Here is a 12,065-nt window from a genome sequence, read left to right as displayed (position 1 = left end):
GTTTAATCCTGATCTGTTGTTTTACCTTTGTCTTGGAACTGATGCGACCACTGCTGGAATATTGTGCAAAGCTCTGGTGTCTACAATTCAAGAAGGGTGTTGACAAACTGAAGAAGGTTCAGAGAAGAGGCAAGAGAATAATCAGAGGAATCGAAAATATGCCTTATAATGATAGACTCGAGGAGCTCAATCCATTTAGCAAACAAAGAGAGTGTTAAGGGGTGACTTGATTACTGTCTAGAAGTACTACAGGGGGGAACAAATATTTAATAATGGGCTCTCCAATGGCTGGAAGCTGAAGCTAGACAAATTAAGACTGGAAATAAGGTGTAAATTTTTAGCAGTGAGAGTAATTAATTGGAACAATTTACCAAGGGTAGTGGTGGATTCTCCATCATGGACAATTTTTAAATCTCCCCACCACTGCTGCTTGTGTTCCCTCTTTGCCTCTTGCACACAGAGTGGGGCTAGCAGTTAGATAAATCAAAGGTCCTGCCCAACAAAGGAATTCTTGAAACGACATTGATGTTTCATATAAATTATTTGTCTTTCATAACACCCATTTCACTGCAGGGCATCATGTGAGAAGCTAATTTATGGATTTGTATTGTATTTCCTAAGCGTTATAAAACTAACCAATTATACAACGCTAGCTTGGGTCCTACATGTGTCTCTGCGTGAGTTGTACACCTCTGACTCGTGTCCTCAGATTAGATAATACTAGTTTTATAATTTCCTCCACCCACCCACACACACAGTACCAACAGGTGAGGAGTAGACAGGACCTCCTCTTCCAAAATATGGTCAAACTGGAGCCTTTAAAAGTGGCTGGAAGGCACTCACTTAGGTGAGATCTCTCAAGATAGAGATTTCATCTGCTGGAAAGATGCCGGTGTCTGAAGAGATCTTAGCCAAAAAGGCCACAACAGTCATGCCTGAGAATCCCAGACAGACTGATTTTCAGCTGGTGCGGGTCAAGAGCACTTGGTGTCGCATCAAGAAGGGGGATGTCACATGCAACTCCGAGGATAAGATAACCATCTCACAGGCTAAAATGTAAGTATAAAAGCTTGCGCTAGGAGTACTTGCTAAAATCTGAGGATGGGCTAGCCATCAATCTGGCTTGAGTTAGTCATGTTATATTATCTTTCAGATGGGGGAAATTTAGAGATATGTTGGGCTTGTACAACTGAAAAATGTTATCTAATGTCGCTGTGTTGAATGTGACCGAAACCCACCAAAAAGCAGACATTCCAAGTAAAGGCTCAAACGTATTTCTCAACCCATCTTTTTGTGTGCCAGTACTGCCACACAAATCATGTGTTCGCCATACACCTTGGCATAAATGGAGTGAGTTGAAAGAGAGATCATTATCCCCCACTCTGATTTTTTCACACTTTTGTGTATTTATCAAATAAAGCTTGGAAGCTTTTCTTAAAATGTTTGAGGAGTATTTAGAGGAACGTGGGGATTTTTGCAACTGTGTTCATTCAGTGCATATTCAAAATCATTGTATATAAAATGGGGTGTGTAACAGACATTTACAGATTCGGGTAATGAAATACATAGCTTGGAAAAACAAATACAAAGTTACTAAAAATCACTGACATGATCAAAAAGCAGAATGCAGCTGTCATAAACTTTAGGGGAAGTTCTCTACCTGTGGCAAGGTCAGAAAAGGGTCACAGATGGGTGAATGTTTTCCCTTAAGGCCAATCACAGCTCTCTGCAGGAATGTCTCCCTCCTTAATTAACCTTGGATTGCAGGAGGATCCCCTTTCAATAGAATACAGAGACTCCTTTTGCTATTAAATATTAATGGAATACTCACAAATGTGGGGCTTTGTTTGTTTTTTGCACATCAGAAGTTTTCCAATATTTGCAGTGTCTTTATTCTATTATCACTGGGTCTGATCCTTATCAAATTCATTGAGAGGAGTTTTGCCATTGGCTTCAGCAGGAACAGGTAAATAAGGTGCCACTTCTGCAGCAGATACTGCGTAGGCAGATCTGGATTGAATTCAGTGGGGTTCTATCCAGGCACAGAGATCTGCTTGTGCAGAGCTCATTTCAGGATAGGGTCCTTAGTCAATAACATAATTCACTGACTTAGGGCCCAGTCTGCCAAAAAATTGCTCATGTAAAATATCCATTAGCAAATGGCAGATTTGGGCTCGACTTCATAGGCATTCTGCAATTCAGACCAGGCTGTATCCTCGTCTGCCCATCTGCCATGTGGCCAAAGTTACCTCTGACATCTAAAACAGATTCCTGTACTGTAACTGACATTCAGAACCACACCCTCTCTTTAGTGGCCAAAAGTTTCAAAAATAAATGCACACAGTAATAATCCTTCTCTGAAAATTATTTATTTGATTGAGCTTATTTTATAGTCATATAATTTTTTTACTGTATTAGCTTAAACAGACAGAATAATAGCCTCTGAAAAGCATAAAAATTCATGAGTACCATTTCCAAAAGTCCCTAAGTCACTTAGGGCCAGATTTTTACTGGCATTTACATCCCTAAAGAGGCAGATAGGTGCCTAGTAGGAAAAGCAGGTAGGTACCTAACATCCATTGATTTCAGTGGAAGTTAGGCAGATCGCCAAAGGTATTTAGGCACCTACCTCCCATTGACTGCAGTGGGAGGCAGGTGAGTAAATACATATGATGATCTGGGTTCAGGTGTTTTGGGGTACATCTACACAGCAAAAAAAACCCTGCAGGCGCGAGTCTCAGAGCTCAGGTCAGTTGATTGAGGCTTGCGGGGCTCAGAGACCTACCCCCCTCACCCCACACACACAGGTTTTAGAGCCTGGGCTCCAGCCTTAGCCCCACCATTTACACTGCTATTTTTAGCCCCCTAGCATGAGACCAAGTCAGTTGACCTGGGCTCTGAGACTCGCTGCCGTGGGTTTTTTTTGCTGTGTAGACGTACCCTTTTGAAAAGCCCACCGGGCAGCTGTTTGCTTCCATAGGCCTCTGAATAATACAAGTGACTGATTTTTCTCTTCGGGTGCCAAATCAAAAAACCTGGGAGGAAAAATGTGGATAGTTTCAAACCAAACCTGGGGTTGTTGGGTTTTTTTTTTTTGGTTTTCTTGCTGAAATGACAAGATGAGGGGGACAGGGGGGAAGAAACTGTTTCTGATCAAAACAACACCTGAAATTAAACTAAATATAAAAACCTAAAAAAGAGGTTTTTTCAGAGTTTCATTTCGTTCCATTTCCAGGGTTTTTTCCAACCCAAAATGAAATGTTTAAAAAAATGCATCCAACTAAGTTTCTAAACTCAATGTCACTATGAAACGAAAAGTCAAATCATTTCATTTCGAAACGGTCAAAACTATTCTGACTTATTTGAAAATGAAAATGTCCTTTTGCTACCTGAGACTGGTCACTGACTTTGACCTGAATTCAATTTTTCCAACCCTAAAGGCTTGATTAAGCCAAAAAAGCTTTGACCTCTGTCCTGAAAAATCACCAAGTATAGGCTACGGCAGACTGACCTCTACTGGGAAAGCTCTGCTATTTCATCCCAGAAAGGCAAGTTCCATCTCAAAAGGGAAAACAAGAAACTCCAGAGTAGATCTAAACTACTATTACAGAATACAGGACTGGGATTAGGGCCAGAATATGGACCTGAGTTGCAAAAGTAAGAACGCTATTTCAGCTGCAGAATTGCTTAAAGGACTTGGCTGGCTTAAAGACAGAGTGTTCAGTTTTGGAGTTATCACAAGCTCTGAGAAAGCACAGCGCAACTATGTGTTGCCTCTAAGAGGATCCCTTCGCAAACATTAGAAGTAAGGCCCGGTGAAGATCATGATTTCACGGACTCCATTGAAATCATGAAATTAGCCCAATATCATGATTCTTCCAACAGTGGGGAGGCGGAAGTGGGCACGCCCACCTCTGCATCCCCGTTGTTGGAAAAATCATGGTATTGAGCTAATTCAGCTGCTTGCAGCCAGGGGGCAGGCGTGGGGGAAGGGGTGTGATGTGTCTCACCATGTGGCACTGGCCATCTGGTTCAGCTCCAGGCCGGGCCACTATGCTGCTTCTGGTCTGGTGGGCTAGTGGGGAGAAGGGGGCAGGGCTGACAACGAGTGGCATTTAGGAGCCTGGGCCTGCCCCACGGCAGCCCCAGGGAAGACAGCAGGAGCAGAGACCAGGATCCACTGCTTGGAGCACAAGCAGGAGTGAGAGGGGTGGGGGTGGGGTGGAGGAGCCCCTGTTCCAGTTGGGGGATGGATTCCAGTCTCACCCCAATCTCCCCACCAAGGCAGGGCCCCTTCCCACACCTGCTCATGCTCTAAGTGGCAGGTCCTGGTCTCAGTTCCTTCAGCATCTCCCGTGACCTATTGGGGGCAACTATATGGTGGGCTTAGGGTGACCAGGTGTACGGTTTTCAACCGGAACACCCGGTCGAAAAGGCACCCTAGCGGCTCCGGTCAGCACCACCAGCTGTGGTCTTGCCCCCCTTATCCCTGTCTGGGTCCCCCACTCCTGGAGACACAGCCTTGCTCCCAGGCTCCGGGGAGGGGGTGGACAGGGGGGAGAGGGCTGGCTTTCACACACCCACTACTAAAAATGTTCCGGCGCCACTGGGTGCCAGAAGAGGCAGGCAGCCTGCCTTAATGCCCCGGGTGAGCCACTGACCAGGAGCCGCCCGAGGTAAGCCCATGCCCCAACCCCCTGTTCCAGCCCTGAACCCCTCCACAGCCAGAGCCCCCTCCTGCACCCCAAACCCCTCATCCCCAGCCCAGATCCCTCACACCTCTGCACCCCAACCCATGCCCCAGCCCAGAGCCCCCTCCCACACCCTGAACCCCTCATCCCCAGCCCAGAGCACTCACCCCTCCCACACCCCAACCCCCTGCCTCAACCCATAGCCCCCAGCCTGGAGCCACCTCCTGCACCCCAAACCCCTCATCCCCAGCCCAGATCCCTCACACCCCTGCACCCCAACCCCTGCCCCAGCCCAGAGCCCCCTCCCACACCCTGAACCCCTCATCCCCAGCGCAGAGCACTCACCCCTCCCACACCCCAACCCCCTGCCTCAACCCATAGCTCCCACCCCCCAGCCTGGAGCCACCTCCTGCACTCCAAATCCCTCATCCCTAGCCCCACCCCAGAGTCTGCACCCCAGCAGGAGCCCTCACCCCCTCCTGCACCCCAACCCCTGCCCCAGCCCAGAGCCCCCTCCCACACCCTGAACCCCTCATCCCCAGCCCAGATCCCTCACACCCCTGCACCCCTGCCCCAGCCCAGAGCCCCCTCCCACACCCTGAACCCCTCATCCCCAGCCCAGAGCACTCACCCCTCCCACACCCCAACCCCCTGCCTCAACCCCCCAGCCTGGAACCACCTCCTGCACCCCAAACCCCTCATCCCTAGCCCCACCCCAGAGTCTGCACCCTCAGCAGGAGCCCTCACCCCCTCCTGCACCCCAACTCCCTGCCCCAGCTTGGAGCCCCCTCCTGCACCCTGAACCTCTAATTTCTGGCCCCACCCCAGAGCTCACACCCCCAGTAAGAGCCCTCCCCAGACCAGTGAAAGTGAGTGAGGGTGGGGGAGAGTGAGCCACTGAGAGAGGGGGAATGTAGTGAGTGGGAGGCGGGTCTTTGGGGAAGGGGCGGTGCCTCTGGGCAGGGCCGCTAGGTGGGCTAGAGCTCCTAATCACCACGCATTGTCCCTGCCTCCCCACTTTCCCACCAGCTCGCTAGACAGCTTTGCTAGGTCCCTCTGAAGAAACGCCTCACACTCTTCCCTAGTCTTGACTATCATCAATAAGTGTGTCATCTGTAAGTTTTGTCTCAGCACTTCTCACTCCCTGCCCTTCCAAGTTCATTTAAAAAATGTATATGGAACATTGGTCCTTTTAATACAGAACCTTGGGTAACTCGTTGTTAAAATTTTGCCATGTTGGACATTGATCTCTCTTTCATAGCCACATGTAATAGGTTTTCCTGAAAGTCTAAATAAATTAGAGCACTCATCTCCACTAACTTATAGACAAATTAGTGAATCTGAGAGGAGCAATTTGCCTTTACAGATGCCATACTAATTAGTCTTTGTTGTATCATTATCCACCTACATGTTTACTCATTCAATTTTTAATTATCACATCAGCCAATTTTCCTGGTGCTGAAGCAAGGCCAACTACTCTACAATTCCCAGAATCCCCCCTATTGCCTATTTTAAAGATCAGTACAATATTTGAAACCCTACTATTTTCTGGTGTAGTAGTAGACTTTAATGAGAGATTGCGTATTTCAATCAGTAAGTTAGCTGCTTCATTTGTAAATTCTTTTTGGCATAGAAGGTACCTAGTGTATTGATCTCACACCATGTTTTGTGATCCCTGACAGAGGCAAAAGTGTGTCAGATATTGGGATTTCCTGGACAATTGAAGCTCCTATCTCTTTCTGCTACAAAGTGGTGGAAACATGCAGTCTTCTGGATCCTGCCAACAGTACACTCCTTTTTGGGCACATCATAGATCCTCAGCAATTAGAGATGGCCATTAACAGAGAAAGAGAACAGAGGCGTTTTATTGTAATGGATCAGATTGTCGATGAATATTATGGCTCAAAAGTGAGAAAGTACTTTGAAGCCAATAATGTTCATTATAAAATCCTCTCCCTGCCCACCACTGAAGAAACCAAATCCATGGATCTGGTCCTCAGCATCTTGGAAGAAGTTCACAACTTCGGCATCGACAGGCGTAAAGAGCCCATTATAGCAATTGGAGGAGGGGTTTGCCTTGATATCGTAGGCCTTGCAGCGTCACTTTATAGAAGACGCACTCCTTATATTCGTGTCCCAACAACCCTCTTGGCTTACGTTGATGCCAGTGTGGGAGCAAAGAACGGTGTAAATTTCCTTCAGTGCAAGAACAAGCTTGGAGGCTACACTCCTCCTGTAGCTACTTTTCTGGACAGATCCTTCATCCAAACTATTCCCCGACGACACATCTCCAATGGTCTTGGTGAAATTTTGAAGGTACCATTTTTTGGAATACAGATGTACTTTTGCTATATTAATTATTAATAAAAAGTTGAATTTGTGTGTGAGCCTAGGGCTTTGTGTAAGATGTTTTATACATCCAAAGGGTTGGCTTTTCAAGGCCACCTAGAGAAGTTGGACAACCAAATCTCATTATTTATTAATCATACCCACCCACATAGTTTATAGTTGTTTGGCGTCTAAGAATCTAAAAGTGTGCCTAGCCCAGCCTCTAGGGACCCCTGGTAATTTTTTAAGATACACACAACATATAACAAAGCCAGATGTCAACCGTAGAGCAAACAGATAGAAGAAAACTCTTTCATAATGGACCTGATCCAAAACGTATTCAAATCTATGGGACTCTATTTACTTCTATGTACTTTGGATCACCATCCAATAAGAGTAAAGATAAACTTTAGTTTTTTCAGAGTGGGGGAAGAACAGGGAAGTTACGGTAGTTAAATTTTTAGCCAAAGACATGTTCTACAAGGCCATTTATACATACCTCAAATGTTGAAAGTGTATGTTGAGTTTGGTTGACCAATGGTATTATCAATCTTTCTGGGCCAAATACTGCTCTCATTGTAAATCTATAGTTATTCCCTTAAATTTACATATGCAAACAGCTTTGAGATCTAGCGATGTCATGTAGTGCAAAGTAGGATTACTGTGTCAATTTAAGAAGTATTTAAATGTATTAAAAATCCATCCATCCTGAATGCATGCATGCGATATTAGTAAAACCTATGCAATTTGAATGGCTGCCTACAAAACTAAAAACCCTTCCAAAACCCCAAGCCCACGATATCACCCCACACACCCCTTCACTCAATTCTCTTTACAAAAAATCCTGGGGGGGGGGGAGGGGGGAAGCCTGGATTATCCTGGTGAGGTCCAGGAGCAACCAATAATCCAACCTTTATTGACATGCATGCTCTAGGATAATATAGTACTAGTTGTATGTATTTCAATATGTACTTTTCCTAGAGTGCATTATTGGCTTATATAAAAATTCATCTTTTTAAAGTACTTCTTTCCATTCTTTATTCAAGATGGCGCTCATGAAACACAAAGGGCTCTTTGATCTGCTCAAGAGCCATGGAAAATACATGCTGGACACAAAGTTCCAGTCTCACAACGGTTTGGTCAATCGTGGTGATGCTGCTCTAAAGACAACCAGACTTGCCATAGAAACAATGCTGGAAGAGCTGGCACCCAACCTCTGGGAGGATGACCTGGACAGATTGGTTGATTTTGGTCACCTTATAAGCCCAGAGCTTGAAATGGTAAGTCACGAATTTTGTTTTGCAATGTCCTGTTCAAATAAAGCAACAAGTTTTTAATCATAGTAAAAATGTTCTTGGAAGGTTTTGTTTCGTATTATACTTGTGAGGCAGCATTGCCCAGTTGATAGAGCCCTGGCCTGGGAGTCAGGAGACTTGGGGTCTAGTCCAAACTCTATCTGATGTGTAACAGTGGGCAAGTCATGTCCAGTCTGTGTGCACCTCCGTTTCCCCTCCCAACTTTGTCTATGTTCTCTATTTTGATTGTTAGGAATTTTGAGCCACTGATTGTCCCATTTGTACAGAGGCACAAAGGAGTGCGCATATCTAGGCATTAGTGTAATATAAATAGCGAAATAATCTCAGCTAACAATCCAAATATTGCAGGGTTTTAAGATTCCAGACCCTACTGCTGCGATAAACTACTGTTCAGAAGTGGGGCATAAGGACAAAGAGACTCAGTCCCTGTGAAAAGGTTGAAGTGAGATTTTTGCTGCTCACTAATCTTCCCTCCCTCTCATTCAAAGTTCAGCCCTTGCCTTCAAGAGGAGCAAAAATCAAGCTCTCTGTGGGAGATTTTATGTACCATTAATCATGGTGGAAAATATTTTCCCCACTCCCCAGAAATAAAAAGGATGCTGAGATTTAGCAAATCTCTAGTTCTACTACTGAGAGCCTCATACTAATTTTCATCTACAAACTCAGATGAATTAAGAAAACCCGGACTAGTTACTGTAAGGGGGGAAAAGCTAATTTTACTTTCATTTCAGAAAGTTTTGCCATCACTGATGCATGGAGAAGCAGTAAACATAGACATGGCATTCATGACTTACGTGGCCTATGAAAGGGGGCTTTTAACTCCGGAGGAAAAAGCCGACATCATTCAGTGCATGAAGGGTTTGGAGCTCCCGGTGTGGCATGAAGACTGCAACATGTATCTAATAAAGAAGGCCTTGGTGGAAAGGTTGAAACACTGTGGAGGCCAGATGAGAATGCCTCTCCCAACTGGACTTGGAATGGCAGGTACTGCAACATAGCTTCTAAAGGGACAGACATTAACCAAGGGACAGGGGGAATTTTCACACCCATTCACATATACCAGAGCAACTCCCAGACACACTCACTAATGGCCAGATTTTTAAAGATGTTTGGAGGTAGATGGCTGCTTAGTGTGATTTTCAAAAATGCCTGAGCACCTAACACTCATTGTGCGGAGGCACTTTTGGAAATTTCACTAGGCAGTCACCTATATCTTTAGGTGCTGTATCACCATTTAAAATCTGGCCCTGAGAGCAGGATCAAATACCTGTTGAATTCAATGGGAGTTTTTCCATTGACTTCAAGAAGCTTTGGACCAGGTTATTACAGTAAAGTCTTTTGGGGGATATTAATTACTTTTCTCTTGGAACTTTGTCAACTACTTTGTTTTTACTTGTCCTGGCAACATTCAAAGAAAAAAAAAATCCTTGTTACACCACCACTAAGGAACACAATATAACATGCCCACTGCCTGCCCTACCGTTTGCAGTTATATATATATAGGGCTTTAATTGACCTTTTCATCTTATTATACCTGGACAGAGAGGGAATTCAGCTCCTGCATCTCACCACCAGAACTTAATTAAAGACTGAGCTCTAATAAATTGCCTTAAGGCTGGCCAATTTACTTTGCAAACATATTATAAGCCATACTGGGTATTATGTCAGGACAATCCAAATACAGCGCTATATTTGTTTAAACCACAACAAAAGTAGTAACAGTAAAAATTCTTTTGTCGTGCTTGAAAACATGTTGAAGCAACTCTTGGAAAAAGGCAGCTGGTATATGATGCAATTAATAGACGTAGAACTAAATAGCATACATCCTCAGTGATACGAATGTCTGCCCAGGGTGACAATACACATATAAATAGAAAGAAAATTCAGAATAAAAAGCAGCACCTAGGATCAGCTTGTGATACGTCAGTCTACAGCTAGTTTGTAATAATTCCGAATCTCTGTGGGCTTCATTCACAAAGGAGATTTAGGCACCGTTTCTACTCTGGGGGCAGCATGTTGGGTATGTGTAGCTAAACACCACAGGGAGGTTGCATCCACACTGCAGTGTGTAGTTCCATGTGTCGGTGAAAAGTTCTCCTAGAGGGGTGGCAGCAGGGAAAGGCGCTAGCAGCTCCCCGCAGCAAGGAAAGGCTCCGGCAGAGCCTTTCCTTGCTGCAGTGAAAGATTCTGGCAGAGGGGCGGCAGTGGGACTCTACACTGCTAAAAACAGCAGTGTAGACAAGCGGGGGGATGGCAGCGGCTGAGGACACCTGGCGGAGCCTGGAGGGAGGCACCTATCTTCACCTCGGATTCTCGGCCATGACCGCTCCGCTGGAGTAGTAGGTGCCTGTGTCAGGTCAGCCCTTTCTCGTGAAAAAAGTCACAGAGAAAGAGCCCACCCCAACAACCCCACGATAGCCAATAACCCAGGTACTCTCAGGAAATTGGAAGAGTCAGGTTCATGTCCCTGCTCCAATGAATGTTTAACTATTTATACAAAGTAGAACAGCTTCTAAAGAAGAGATGGAGAGAGAGAGGCCTACCCCACAATAGCCTGCTGATTAGGGCACTCACCTGGCATGGAGGAGACCTAGGTTCAAGACCCTGCTCCCAGTCAGGCACAATAGGGGTTCAAGTCTGGGTCTCCCCCATCCCAAGTGGGCTCCTGGCTATTCTGGGATGGATCGACACAGGCAGCCTGCAAAATCCCCACCCCGTTGGCCCCCCAGCTGGCTCTTGTAAGGATTAGACATGCTCAAAGCACGTTCGCAGAATCAGAGCCCACAGGGGTTAGGCTTGAGTGAGGACTCAAAGCAGCTCCTTAGCTGTGGGGGCTGTGTTAGGATTTAGCCAGCTTTGTGCTGTGTGTGCCTAACAGTGATTCTGTGAATGTCAATGGTGCCTAGGTGCCTGAGGCTATCTTTAGGTGATCAAGTCCCTTTCTGAATCTAGCCCTGTGAATAAGTCTTTGTAAAGCTACTCAAGGAGAGTTTGCCTCACTTTCTGTGAGTGAATTGGACATCCCGCGAAGCTTCTTCTACTAACTAAAAATCGTATTTTGCAGAAATATTCAATGATATCAGCGAAGACACCCTGGAAAGAGCGTACAAACGGTGGGCCAGCGAATGTAAGACAGCAATGGAAGAGGACTTTCCGATTCACTGAAGGCTGTAGAATCCGATCGAAGCAATACTGCCCCTTGGATGGCATCATGGAGAGCTGTAATGTAGTGAGCTGGGCTGGATTTCAAATAGAACCGTTTCAGATGACCTTATGAAATCAGCACAAAAGTTTGGGTTTGGTTTTTTTTAGGCATCTGATCTATTATGCCTATTACATTTGTACAATTTGTAATAGAAGCTGATAGGGGCCACATTGTGATCATATAGCTCCCAGCGCCTGGATAGCACAAAAGAAATAATTAACAACCTGGAATTCTCTCATGCATGTAGCATAGTATATTCTGAGCACAACGCTGCTCCCATTGAAGTCAATGGCAGATCTTCCATTCCCTTTCCTTTATTCCATACACTAGTACAGATTGTGGGGTGTTTTAACATAGAGCTTCCAGACGGCTGACTCTTCATTGTCTTCCAATGGATCTGGAGTCAATAGAAGTGTTTCCCAAGTTAAGATGGCAGTATTAGGTCTTTAAGGGATATAAAAAGGTGTTGGGTTTGATGATGTAGCAACTAAATACATTTCCTATTTATAACACAGTCTTTATAGT

The 12,065-nt window shown here is 45.3% G+C and overlaps 1 protein-coding gene across 1 annotated transcript; it reads left to right on the top strand.

Annotated features, from left to right (window-relative positions):
* The first annotated feature begins 886 nt into the window (after positions 1–886).
* LOC128840273 (2-epi-5-epi-valiolone synthase-like) lies at positions 887–11,500 on the top strand. Its single transcript, XM_054034078.1, has 5 exons — positions 887–1,056; positions 6,374–7,007; positions 8,066–8,299; positions 9,067–9,319; positions 11,400–11,500. The coding sequence occupies exons 1-5, from the start codon at positions 887–889 to the stop codon at positions 11,498–11,500; spliced, it is 1,392 nt and encodes a 463-aa protein (XP_053890053.1).
* The last annotated feature ends 565 nt before the right edge of the window (positions 11,501–12,065 follow it).

Source organism: Malaclemys terrapin, chromosome 7, assembly GCF_027887155.1.
Source record: "Malaclemys terrapin pileata isolate rMalTer1 chromosome 7, rMalTer1.hap1, whole genome shotgun sequence".
Classification (NCBI taxonomy): Eukaryota; Metazoa; Chordata; order Testudines; family Emydidae; genus Malaclemys; species Malaclemys terrapin.
Note: the sequence above shows the minus strand (reverse complement) of the source record. Positions and strands in the feature narration are given on the sequence as shown.